The following is a 13,709-nucleotide window of genomic DNA, read 5'->3' on the forward strand; positions in this document are numbered from 1 at the left end:
AATTTGCTCGGTGTGATTTACTGTGCGCTTGCTCCTGTCAACAAACAAACAGGCTGGACACCAAACTTCCACCAGTCCCGGGCAGCGCGATCAACGACAGCACAGTATATAATTTCTCAACATACTGCCTCCTGCTCCCAGTTTCTTCAGGAGAAAAAGCCAGCTTGGAGAGAGGAGGCTGGAGGAGGGGAGTTGTTGGGGGGAAGCCCCCTCTGCCCTGCCCGCGAGTCCCTGGCGCTGGCCGGGAGCTTGCGAGGGGAGGGGTCTGCTGGGGGCCGGGCGAGGCTCTCCCTGGGGGCCGGAGATGGAGCCGAGCCAGGCGGCAGCCGCCGCCGTGTCAGTTGAATAAGTCTCTCCGCCCGCTCGGCGCGCTCAGTCCTCGCTGAGCCAGGCGGGCCCGGCGTCGGCGGAGGAGAGACGCGGCGCCTCGTCGGGGACTCGCTCGCTTCCACGTAAATGGCCGGCTTTGGCGCGGGGGCGGCGGGGGGGGGGGCGCTCGCCTGGACCTCTCCTTCTTCCTCCTCCTTCCCTCGGGCCGAGACCCGCCTGCAGCGGCTCCTTGGCGAGGCCCCGCGCGCAGGACGGGACGGGCGCGGAGCTCTTTGTTTGCTCGCCGGCGGCGGGGGGAGAAGCCGAGCTGCGCTTGGAGGAAGCGGGCACCGGAGAGACCCCTGCGCTGGGCGCCGCCGCCGCCGCCTTCCCTCCTGGAAACGCAGCCGAAGCGCGGCGCCGTCTTTCCCGGGGGCCTCGGGGCGCCGCGCGGGTGGCGAGCGGGGATTTCGCCGCGGGGCGAGCCGAGCTGGGCGAGGAGATCCTCGGCGTGCCTTTGTCGCGCCCGCTGCCCCTTCCCTCTCCGCCGAGCGCAGCTTCTGGGGCGGACTGGTTTGGGTGGCGGGACTGGAGAAACCCGGGCGCCGCGGCCGGTGCAGCTTGGCGAGTGGTGGGTGTGGGGGGGGGCTGGGGACGGGGCGCTGGGCATCTCTCCCTCGGGGGGTTTCTTTGTGTCCGAAGAGGGCAGTCGTCACCGAAATCTGCCCCGTATTGGGACATGTTGTGCCCCAGTAGGGGACAGAGGTTGGGGGGGATACATTTTGGGAAGGGGGTAGTTCGTGATCTTACCAGGTTCATGAAGGGAAAAAGGTTAGTAAAGTGTGAGGGGAGAGTTAAATAAGCAAACTATTCCCACCCCTCTATAAATGTGCTTGGCCCCCTCTTGAGAACTCTGCACCAACTTCCCCTGATTCCTACAGTCTTCTGTCTTGATTTTACTGCATAGAAGACTCAAGTGTTCAGATGTTTAATTTGTCCAGACTTTGATTTGCTGAACTGCTTAGTTTTTGCTACATTGGAGAAGCTCATGAATGCGACCTTGTTTGTTTGTTTTTCCTTTAAAGGACATTCCTAACTAAGCTCAGGTGCAGGCCAACCCTTGAGGAGCCCTTGTCCACAAAAGGCCTTATTCTAAGACTGAAATCTTAAGAAGAGTTTGCTTCTGGAAAAGCAGGCATAGGATCAGAGGGGTAACTGGGAAGACTGGGGGTCTGGGAGCAGATGAAGAAGAGTTCAAGACTGTCTCTGTCTTTGACAGAGGACTAGAGAGATTCCTGCAGGAGAGGGCTATTGATGGCTACTAGCTGTGATGGCTCTGCTCTGCTCCACCGTGGGAGGCAGCGATGCTTCCAAGCACCAGTTTCAGGGAACCACAGGAAGCTGGAACCCCTCTTGTGGGTTTCCCACAGGCAACTAGATCCCCACTGTGAGAACAGGATGCTGTACTAGGCGGGCTGTGGGCCTGAAGCAGCTTCTTAGATTTCTTCTTCTTAGATTCTTCTTCTTCTATTTGACCCAGAGCACTGGAATATAGTCTTTTGGATCCAAAGCCCTGTGGAACTATTCCGAGGCCCCCAAGAGGGATTTGGGCTTCTGCTTCTTAAGCGACAGCGCCACTCTCACCCAGTGCTGTCCAGCAAGCCACTTTTAAAAGGTGGGCTTTTCGAAAAGGCAGTTGAGAGAAGTGTTTCTCCACCTCTCCTAAGGCTAGACCCACTGAAGCTGAAGGGCAAGAGAGTCGGGAAGACCATCCCTGGGAAATATGTAATAATCTGTGGAACGTGCTGCTGCAAGATGCGGTGAGAGCAGCAGCTTCAAATGGCTTTAGAAGGAGGTTAGAAAGGTGTGTGGAGGAGGCTGTCAGAGGCCCCCTGCACCTGAAAGCTGCTTGCTGGGACCCAGAATGGGAGAGCTGTTTCCCTCCTGCCCTGGCTATGGGCTTCCTGGAAGCATCTGATTGGTCCCTGTGGAAAACAGGATGCTGGACCAGGCAGGCCTTGGCTCTCTTCTGCTCTCTGCAAGTCATTTGGGGGACTTTGTTTTATATATACCCTTTCCTCCAAGGAATATACAATGACTCTTCCCCATCCACTTTAGCCACATGGGATTGCAGGGGTTTGGATTGGGTGACCCTTTTGGTTCCTTCCAGCGCTACGCTTCTGTGAGGCAGGTGGGTCAGTCAGGCTGAGAGATAGGGAATGGCCCAAAGGAACCTGGTAACCTGAATAGCTTAGTGGGATTTGAATCTGGCCTCTCCTGTCTTAATTCAACACAGGTTAGATTTACAGCGCAGTTCCTTACATGTTTACTCAGAAGTACGTCCCATTTGACTTAATGGGGCTCTCTGCCAAGTAACTTTGCATAGGACTGTAGCCCAAAGCACAATGCACTGCTTGGAAGTGAATCTCATTGAGTTTGTTGGGGCTTACTCCCATAGCTGTAATCCTAAACACAATAACCTAGACTCAGAGCGTAAAGCCAGCTTTCAAGCTCTCTGCTTCTCCCAAAGATGTATGTTTACTCAAAAACATGCATAGGTTTCCACTTGGTTGTTTTTTGTGTGTGCACCTGCCATTTAAAGGAAACACTTTTTAATTTAAAAAATGCTTTATATAGTCTTGATTGAGTGGATAAGACCAATAGTGGGTCCAGTGGCCAAGAAAGTGGTTTCTGCAGTGCTATAGAGGGAGGTGAGGGGCAGATGGGGCTCTTCCACCTGGAAGGGAGCCCGTCTAGGAGGAGGAACACACTGATCCTAAACCTCTGCTGCCTTGCAGAATATCTTCAGAAGAAGAAAAGGCTAAGGAGTAAACTCTACACAAATCTGGAGTGGAGTCCCTATGATTGGATGGCACCTTGTATGCCTCATTCCGGCAATTCCTTCAGCCAAGTTGGTGCCAAACGTCTTGCTCTGCTTTCCTTTGGACCACATGAGCGAGGGTGGTGTCTCTTGTCATCTGGCCAGCCCAGGACCTCCACGCACGCTGCCCAGGCTTGTGCCCCAGGGAGGTCACTTTGGGGCTGCTAATGCAGTGGTTTGACTTCACCCCCGGAGGCACACTCCATTGTCTCTGGAGACAGACAGATGCCAGCAACAACTCCTCCATCAGTCCCAGCAGGCATGGCCAATGGCCAGGGATGATGAGAGTTGTAGTTCAGCAATATCTGGAGGGCCAAAGGTTCCCCACACCTGGGCTAGCCCAACTGGTAGTGTCTCACCTGGGTCTCAGGGAAAAAAGGTTATTCCCCAGGTGTACTTGGAGATCTGCCCTCTCTTCTGCACTTTTGTTTTTTGTGTTGATGAAGAATGGTCTGTTCATTTCCACTTTCTCTCCTTCCAACAGGGGGCAGCTGCAGCCACAGGAACCAGCCCTGAGTCACCCAAGGCAACAGGCGCACAGGGATCCGGCTGGCACTCCCTGTGCATGTACCCCGTGCGTTTGCCTCCCTGCAGGAGGAGGTGGTGGGTTTCCCCCTGCTTGGCAGCCACAGCCCTCACTTCCCCACCCCAGTCATGGTGGGTCACCTGCAGTTGCAAGGAATGGAAGACAGCTTGAAAGAGAAGAACCGAGAAGGTTTGCTGGATAGCCCGGATTCGGGGCTGCCCCCCAGCCCTAGTCCACCTTTCTACTCCCTGTCTCCGGGCATCGTTGAAAATAGACCTGGAGGCAGCAGCTCTTCCACGGATACCCAGGGACATGGGCACAGGAAAGATGGCAAGGAGGGGAACGTGGTAAGAATTCATTCACCACTTGGGTGTCTGAGTGCACGTTACTGTGATTGCCCTGCTGTGTTTCGGAGAGCGGCCTCTTTGGAAATAATTCCACCCTGTGTGCATAAGAACTTGCTTTATGCAGAGTCAGACCGTTGGCCCACCTAGTTCAGCATTCTTTACACTACTGGCAGAGGCTCTCTAGGCCAGGGATTTTCCCCCAGCCCTCCTTGGAGATACCAGGGATTGAAGTGTTCTGCATGCAGAGCACGTGTGCTGGCGCTGACCGATGGCCTTTCTCACTGCATGCTTTATCTCAGGCTTGGGCAGTGATGTCCTTTTGTAGCCCCAAAAGCCTGACCAAGAGACCTGTGCGATTCCACAGCCTGCTGCCTTAACACGTTAACACAGGGGCCTCTAAGTCAGACAGGTAACCTGAGTTCCTTCATCAGTCCGCAAAAGTTTCTCGCCGTAAATAAGCTTTTCTGGATACCCTACCCAATATGTATTCTAGTTATAGTTTGCCAGGAGACAAAATGTTTTCCTTTGCATTGTCACCTAGACTTGATTTATACTCGCCACAGCTGATCAGGCAAGTGGATATGAACTGGTGTGTGTTGCATAGTTACTCAAAGTGGCATGGACGGAAATGCCAGCTTTTTAAGGAAAGGTAGATTGTTTTGCTCTAGCAAAGAATAATGAGCTGTTGAAGTTTGTTTTCTAGAAAGAATCACTCTGGAAGCGGATAATATCTTAGGGAGTGTTTTGCTGGTTGAACCACTAAGGAATAAATTAGAGGAGCAGTTCATTAGTTTCAGAGCTGAGTTGCAGGTGTGGTGAAATTTCCTCGTTGCCAAGGCACCGAGAAATGTGAGGCTGCTGGTTTCTATGAACTGAAGAGATTTGATTTAATTTTGCATAAGTTTGGCAGCTTTAGGAACAGGAATATATTTTCCCTCCAGAGCAAGGGATGTTGCACACCTACAGTGCATGGTGACTCGGAAGTAAGTCTCATTGCATTTGGTGAGACTTACTCCCAGGTAAGTGCATGTAGGACCAGAGCAGTATTTCCCAACCTTGGGTCTCCAGCTGTTTTTGGATTACAACTTCCATCATGCTCAGCTACCAAGACCAGGAATGATGGGAATTGTAGTCCAAAAGCAGCTAGAGACCCAAGTTTGGGAAACCCTGAATTAGACGCCTGTTTTGTGTTCTTGGTTGGAGATACATTCCATTGAATCCGTCAGGTAAGCGCTACCTATGCATGATTCTACAGGAACTCATAAAATCTGCATAGTGTGTTGCTGGATGTGGAAATTTGCTTCCTGAGATCATGAGCATCTATATTTTATAAGAAGTTCTCAGGTTTCTGGCCCTTAGTTGTGGAGATGGGCTTGAAAGTGTGGTGCAATCTCATAAACCAGAGCAGTCACTATACCAGATTTCCAAAGGTGAGTTATTCCTCTTGTTTTGCATTAATTGCCCAGAACTCTGTATTGGAGGAGCAGGATTACTTCCTGGTAAGTGATTAGGTAGAATTCAGCCTCCATGCTTTTCTTCTAGAAAGATCTAGAAACATGCTGGTATTTTCAAATGGAGATGAACATTTATGGTGGGGCCTCGAATATCCCAGAGAGGGCCAGGTACTGTGCTGCTGACTGCCAGCAGCCTATGATGATCCTGAATCAGGGTGGTGCTGGAAATGAATCTAGAGCAGTGTTACAGCTTTTTTTTTTCTTTTTTAAAGATTGGCTGGAATTTTCAGTGGCGTCAACAAGTAGCTTTTTGAAAAGTAGGATGCTAGGCCTCATTGTCATGGAGGTAAAAAGCTGGAAGCGGTGTCATGTGAAGGCTTCGAGAGGCTAAGATCATAAAAAGAGTCCTGGGGAAAGCAGATGGAGAGGCGTTTTTCTCCCTTTCTCATAAAACTAGAATCTGGGGTCATCTTATATTATTTATGCCATGTCACTTTCCACACACACACAAAATGTCAGTGGCTGTTGGTCACGTCTTATCTGCTGATTTCTCGCTCATTGTTTCTTTGGGCCAGGACACTTAATGTGGGGCTCCCGGGTAGCACAGAGTCCAGGGCCTAAGCAGCTTTATAAGCAAGTTTTCAAACCAGTCCCTGACTTGTTTGTATGATTTTCTTTTTTTGCAGCTTCTTATCTCTCATGCAAGGTAGTTCTTTATTTAAACAAATTTGTTCTTGTCAGGGCTACCCTAGGTCCCAGCTCACAAAGGACCAACGCTGCTTCGTTGTTAAGTATAAAAGCCTTTATTGAAGTTCAGTTTCACTTCCAGAGCCGCAGCGCGCAGCCCCACGTCTAAAGTGTCAGACCACTGATGCTCCGTCTGAGTCTCCTCCCCCTTGACACCAATTTAAGAGTCTAGCCTTGCTCCACCTTCTCCGCTGCTCCTTCCTCCTCTGGGTCCGCCTGCCCGCCGGGGTTCCGCCCTTTCTAGCCTCTTCTCCCGCTGATTCCCCTGAGCCTTCTCCCTCCCTCCGGCGGGCTTTAGGAGCTGGTTCCCCATCCGGGTCTCCTGCTGTTCCGCGCGCCTGCACATTTGAACTTGGCGCGCGCGCCCAGCCAGCAACTTTCCTCCTGACCGTTCCACTGCTGCTGTCACTGCTTCCCCCATCGGGGGGGCTAGCTGCAACTGACCTCCCCTCCGTTGGAGGCGTGGTCAGCCCTGACTCCCTCTCTGGAGGAGACACTGCTCCTGACACATGTGACTCCTCCCCCCCACTACGCTCTGGTGGGGAAACTGGTCCTGATCCTCCACTGCTGCTTTGGGGTTCCCCTCTGGCTCCTTGTTTCTGGTGCGTCCCCCCTGGGACCCCCCTTGCCCTGACCATCGGCGCCCCCTTCTGGGAATCTTCTGATTCGCTGGAGAAGCTCATGGAATCTCTCGGGCCACTGTCATACTCCCCTACGCTGCCCTCGGATTCTTCCCCTTCGCTCTCCCAATCCTCTCTCCCCAGTGCTCCTGCTCCTGATTCCCTGACATCCATCCCCCCCTCGAAGCCCCCCCTTCCCCCCTCCCCCTCTTCGGGTGTGGGTTCCGGGTGCTCCAGTCCAGTGGGTGTGAGTGCGGGATACCATTCTTCCCCCCTGGTGTGTAGCCGGTCCACTGGATCCGGCCCAACCGCAACGGGCTCGTCGACGTCGATTTCCTCTGCTTCCATCTCTCTGCTGATGTGCTCGAATCCAGGATCCTCCCCCAACACGTCCATGTCCTCCCCTCCCCCGGGTACCTCTGGTGAGACAGCTTGCAAAGGTCCCCGCAGCAGCTCCCTGCGCCACCCCACCTCCGGTTGAGTGTCCCACCAATAGGAGCGGTCTGTGGCAAACCCCGAGAGAGACCCCTCCGAGGAGCTAGTGTCTGGCGTCGTCTCTTCAGCTGATGAAAAACCCTGGAACGTACTGGCTGACAGTGTGGGCGTGAAGAGCCAGTCGTCGAAATACTCTGCCGGCATAGGTCTGTGTGGGAAGAGTGCATGGAACTCGTCTTTAAGATAGTGCTCCTCCACGGCATAGCACGGTACCCACCTGTTGGCACTGGCTGGGGTACCTTCCCTGGCGAGGAGGTATTCCACCCCCTCTTCCCCCCACCTCGAGTCCAAAATCTCCGTGACCTCGTTGAGTGGCGTCGCCCTCCGTGACCCCTCCCTCTTCGGAGATTCACTAAGTGTGTCTGGCGCGTTCCCTGTCGCCTGAAACCTGTGGGGTTCCCTGTAGGGTGTGAGCACTGACCTATGAAAGACTGGGTGCATTCTGGAGCCCTCCGGGAGTGTCAACCGGAAGGCCACTGGATTGATTTGCGCCGCGACCTGGTAAGGTCCCAGCTGCTTGTGCTTGAGCTTCCTCTTAGCTAGCGTCCTGGCCGGCACTGCCTGGGCTGCTAACCAGACCCAGTCCCCCACCTGGATGTCCTCCCCGACCCTCCTGTGCTTGTCTGCCTGCATTTTGTAGGCGTGTTTCGCCAGTTCCAATTGCCTGCGGAGTTGCTCGTGGACCTCCTGTAACTCTGCTGCTAAGTGCTCTGCTCCCCTTGGCTCCCCCTCCCCCTTCGTCTCTAACCCTGGGAAAGTTCTGGGATGCCGCCCATTATTGGCGAAGAACGGTGTCACTCCCGTAGACCCGTGCTTCGTGTTGTTGTAGGCAAACTCGGCCAGCGGTAGGTAGTCCACCCAGGTCGAGGGTTGTTGATTGGCGTAGCATCGCAGGTACTGCTGCATGATGGCGTTGACCCTCTCCGCTTGTCCGTTGGTCTGCGGGTGTCGTGCCGACGCTAAGTTGATCTTGACGTTCAGGATGCCCAGCAGCTTCTGCCAGAAGCTCGAGACGAATTGGCGACCCCGGTCGGACAGGATGGACCGCGGCAAGCCGTGAGCTTTGAACACGTGGTCTATGAACAGCTTGGCGGTCTGTTCCGCTGTGGCCACCTTCGCGCACGGAATAAAGTGTGCCATCTTGGTGAACATGTCTACGACCACGAGCACCGCTGTTTTGCCTCGCGAGCTGGGCAGATCTGTGACAAAGTCCAGGGCCACTCTCTCCCACGGTTCGAGCGGCGTCTGTAGGGGTTCTAGTAGACCCGCTGGCTTCCTGTGTACTGGCTTGGCCCTTTGGCAGGTGTCACACCTGGAGACGTAATCCGCGACTTCTCCCCTCACCTTGGGCCACCAAAAGTCTCTGGTTACTAATTCCGCCGTTTTGTCCTTGCCGAAGTGCCCAGCGCTGGGCGCGTCGTGTAGCTGCTGCAAGACTTTCGCGCGGAGGTCGTCTCCGGGCACGTAGAGAGCCCCTTTGCGGATGAGCAGTCCGTCTCGTATCTGGAACTCGTCGTCCTTCGCTGTGCCTCTTCGCACCTCCTCCATCTTGGATTGTGCGAACGAATCCGTCTGCAGCGCTCGACGCACCGCGTCCAGGTCCACGGCAGCTGAAGCGCACGCCCACGCTTTCGGTGCGAAAATGTGCTTGGCCGCCACCGGCGCCGCTTCCTCGAGATACTGCGGCTTCCTGGATAGTGCATCCGCCATGACGTTGTTGTCTCCCGGGATGTATTCTATCCGGAAATCGAAATCCGCAAAGAACTCCGCCCAGCGGATGTGTCTCTGGTTCAGGAACCGCGCCGTGCGCCAGTACTCCAGGTTCTTATGGTCCGTGCGGACTTGCACTGTGTGTCTGGCTCCAACGAGGAAGTGCCGCCACGCCCTGAAAGCTGCATGAATGGCCAGCAACTCCCTGTCCCAGATGGTGTAGTTCTGTTCCGCCTTGCTGAGTTTCCTGGAGTAGAATGCGCACGGCCTCCATTCCCCTTGCGGATCTTGCTGCAACAGGACGGCCCCCACTGCTCTGTCTGAGGCGTCCGTCTCAACCCTCATTGGTCTGCTGGGGTTTACATGTAGCAGCTGTTCTTCGGACGCGAAGAGACGCTTGAGTCTCCGAAAGGACTGCTCCGCCTGGTCCGTCCAGGTGAACTTCTTCTTCTTGGAGCTGAGGGTGTCCGTGATGGCCGCCGTCTCCTTCGCGAACCCTTTGATGAACTTGCGATAAAAGTTGGCGAAGCCGACGAACCTCTGGACCTCCTTCCGATTGCGCGGGCTCTTCCAGTCCAACACCGCGCGGACCTTGGCGCTGTCCATGGCGAGTCCCTTGTCGGACAGCTTGTAGCCCAGAAAATCCACCTCCGTCATGTCGAACTGGCACTTCTCTAATTTGGCGTAAAGTCTGTGCTCCCGTAGCCTCTGCAGGACCTCCTTGACGTCCCTCTCGTGAGCCTCCTGCGATTCCGAGAAGATCAGGATATCGTCCAGGAAGCAGACGCACTTCTTGTAGAGGAGTCCCGCTAACACGTGATGCATGAAAGCTTGGAAGGTATGGGAGCCATTTTGCAGACCAAAAGGCATTACGCGATATTCATAGGTGCCTAAAGGTGTAAACATGGCTGTCTTCCACTCATCGCCCTCCCGCATGCGTATAAGGTTGTACGCCCCTCGTAGATCCAACTTGGTGAAGATCCGTCCCTTCCTCACCGTCGCGAGCAGGTCGTCGATCTTGGGCATGGGGAATGCTGCGGGCTTCGTTTTGGAATTTATGGTCCTAAAATCAACTATGAGTCTCCGTTGGGGCGTGTCCTTCTTCTTCACGAAAAACACGGGACTGCCCCCCACTGCTTTAGATTCTTGGATGAACCCCCGCTTCAAGTTGTGATCTATGAACTCCCTGAGTTCTTGCAGTTCATCTTCAGACATGGAATACAGTTTCCCAGTCGGCAGCGTCGCTCCCGGCAGGAGGTCAATCTTGCAGTCGTAAGGCCTGTGGGGAGGCAGCTTATCCGCTTCCCTCTCGCAGAAGACCTCCAAAAACTCCTTGTACTTGTTGGGTACCGCTTGCACCATGCCTAGGTGTAGCTGCGGTTCATCCTCTTGCCCCTCCTCCTCCTGGCGGGTCTGGATGCAGTGTTCTGCGCAGTAGGAGGAACAGAAGGTCAACTGCCGCTGGTACCATGCCAATGCCGGGCTGTGCCTATCCAGCCAACTCATACCCAACACTATGGGCGTGTCCGACAGGTGGGTGACGTTGAAGCTGATGACTTCGCGGTGGTTTCCAATTTGCATCACCATCGGTGGTGTTTGCTGTACCACCTCTCCTCCCAGTAGCTTCCTGCCATCGACCGTGACGACGTTTAGGGGCATCGTGGCTGGCATGAGTGCTATGCGATGTTGCTTGATAAAGTCCACTCCAATAAAGTCTGCGTTGCTCCCAGAGTCAATGGTTATTGGTACTTGCATGGTGTGCCCATTGGGCAACTGGAGCGATGCGGTGAGTTGCACCACTGGTTTGGGTGGGAGGGGGTCTGTGGGCTGTAAAATCTCTGGGGACTGCTTCACTGACTTGCCTGGTTGGGCCCCAGTGGCTCTGTTTCCAACCAGGCTTCTTCTTCCCCCTGCAGCTGTTTCAGCTGCTCACCTGTTCCCTTTACTGTTGCTGAGGCTGCAGTGTGCTTCTGGAGCCTCTGGGGACACTCTTTGGCCATGTGCTGTGCACTGTCGCAGATGTAACACTTCCTGGTCCCTCTAGGAGCCTTCCCCTTGACTGCTCCCGGTGTTTGGGCTCTGCTGGCAGTCTGAGCCCTTGCACCACCAATCTCCATCGGCTCTTCTCCCCTTCCCAAAGGAGGCATGGACAGCGCCCGCCCCGCCTCTCTGGGAAAGAAAGGGGTTGTCCTGGCTGGGGTGCTTCCCTTACGTCCTTCCAGGCGCACACCAATTGCCAACGCTCTTTGGGCAACTTCTTGGGTATTTTGGGGTCTTTCTCCTCTTGCCAGTTCATCTTTCACCTCTCCACTTAGCCCCTCCCAGAACAGGTCTCTGACAGCAATGGAGTCCTTCTCCCAGCCCAGCACGTTCAGTAAGGCAAAAAAGCGCGAGTGATACTGCCTCACCGTCGCTTTCCCTTGCTGTAGTCCATGCATTTCCCTCCGAGCAATATCTACATCTACCGTAGATTTAAAGCAAGCGTCCATAGCTTTGATAAATGCATCGGAATCTTTGAGGGCAGGGTCTTTTTCGCGCCACAAATTCCGCAGCCACGCTTTTGCTTCCCCATGCAAATGAGTGATTATGAAGCCCACCTTCTCTTCCTCATCTCTAAAGTCTTTCCGAAGCAAATTGAGCGCGTAAACCACGTCAGCTCTGAAGTTAGGGTATTGCTGCAGGTTCCCATCAAAGTGCGCCACCAGGCTGCCCCCCCTCTTCCCGAGGCCAACTCCCTCCGGTTTGGGTCCTGGCAGCCCCTCTTTCCCCCAATGGTCCCACCTGGCTTGCAGATCCCGGCAGAGCGCTACTGCTTCTTCTTCTCTTTTCCTGGATGCTGCTACTTCCGCGTAAAGCGTCGTGACTGCTTCTTGCAGTTCTTTCACCTGGCTCTCTGTAGTCATCTTTGCCTATCTTCGTGAGCTCGCAAAACACCAAGTCTTGCCCCTCGCTGCACCAACTCACGCTGCGAGGTTTTTATGAGAGACGGAGCATACTGTCAGGGCTACCCTAGGTCCCAGCTCACAAAGGACCAACGCTGCTTCGTTGTTAAGTATAAAAGCCTTTATTGAAGTTCAGTTTCACTTCCAGAGCCGCAGCGCGCAGCCCCACGTCTAAAGTGTCAGACCACTGATGCTCCGTCTGAGTCTCCTCCCCCTTGACACCAATTTAAGAGTCTAGCCTTGCTCCACCTTCTCCGCTGCTCCTTCCTCCTCTGGGTCCGCCTGCCCGCCGGGGTTCCGCCCTTTCTAGCCTCTTCTCCCGCTGATTCCCCTGAGCCTTCTCCCTCCCTCCGGCGGGCTTTAGGAGCTGGTTCCCCATCCGGGTCTCCTGCTGTTCCGCGCGCCTGCACATTTGAACTTGGCGCGCGCGCCCAGCCAGCAACTTTCCTCCTGACCGTTCCACTGCTGCTGTCACTGCTTCCCCCATCGGGGGGGCTAGCTGCAACTGACCTCCCCTCCGTTGGAGGCGTGGTCAGCCCTGACTCCCTCTCTGGAGGAGACACTGCTCCTGACACATGTGACTCCTCCCCCCCACTACGCTCTGGTGGGGAAACTGGTCCTGATCCTCCACTGCTGCTTTGGGGTTCCCCTCTGGCTCCTTGTTTCTGGTGCGTCCCCCCTGGGACCCCCCTTGCCCTGACCATCGGCGCCCCCTTCTGGGAATCTTCTGATTCGCTGGAGAAGCTCATGGAATCTCTCGGGCCACTGTCATACTCCCCTACGCTGCCCTCGGATTCTTCCCCTTCGCTCTCCCAATCCTCTCTCCCCAGTGCTCCTGCTCCTGATTCCCTGACAGTTCTCTATTTTATTTATTTACTAGCAGCTTTGTACCCAGCTTTGCTCTGGAATTCTGAGGAACCAAAAAACCAGTGGAGTTTGGAAAGGTTCCGTCCTCCATCTTGGTTCAAAGTGGCACCTGATGTTACCGAAGCAGAAACCAAAACCTGCTCCTTGGTCCTCAGGGACCATAATGCAAAATTTGGTTACCATACCTTTAGTGTACAAATGCATAGCAAATGAGCAGCTTTCCAAAATATATAGTAGTAGAGCATTACATTTATACCACATCTTCCCTCCAAGGAGTTGATGTTGGTTGTGTTCAGCATGAGTCCTACTCAGAGTAGACAGATTCAAATTAATGGTGGGTAGCACTTAGCTGAATACAATCCATGGTTCTTCTCCCAGTTCTCCGGTTTATCCTCATAGCAACCCTGTGAGGCAGTTTAGGCCAAGAGGCAGTGACTGGCTGCAGATCAGACCCAGGCCCTAGTGCAACACTTAACTACTACACAACACTGGCTAGTTAAACTTCACCTCCCCTAAAAAAACAACCCACCATTAATTGTAAGACATTTGTGAATGGCTTGTGTGCGATGCTATAATCTAAGCAGCAGCCTTTGACTCACAGGCCAGTGAGCCTTGGATGCTGACTCAGAATCCATGCCCAAGCAAGAAAAAGCCTTGCGGGGCAGAAAATCTGAAGCAATTTTCTGTGCCTGCTTCTGGAGAGCCTGGAAATTCAGCTGCGGGTGCCAGCGTACGCTCTATTCTTGGCTGCTGCTGCTGCCACAAGTCTCTCCTCACCCAACACCAGGTGACAGCAAATAGGCATGGCAGG

General features: G+C 54.3%; 1 protein-coding gene across 3 annotated transcripts in view; it reads left to right on the forward strand.

Annotated features, from left to right (window-relative positions):
• Positions 1 to 251: 251 nt before the first annotated feature.
• The window catches only part of RFLNA (refilin A), a 41,094-nt gene continuing 27,636 nt past the window's right edge, over positions 252 to 13,709 (forward strand). The window contains exons 1-3 of one of the 3 annotated variants that reach the window (XM_083590673.1): positions 467 to 1,140; positions 1,850 to 1,984; positions 3,675 to 4,063. In XM_083590673.1, coding sequence (XP_083446799.1) covers positions 3,845 to 4,063 — 219 coding nt within the window. In that variant the 5' untranslated portion in view covers positions 467 to 1,140; positions 1,850 to 1,984; positions 3,675 to 3,844. The other 2 variants (XM_083590671.1, XM_083590672.1) reach the window with 2 other exon arrangements.

Source organism: Podarcis filfolensis, assembly GCF_964270895.1.
Source record: "Podarcis filfolensis genome assembly, chromosome: 16".
Classification (NCBI taxonomy): Eukaryota; Metazoa; Chordata; class Lepidosauria; order Squamata; family Lacertidae; genus Podarcis; species Podarcis filfolensis.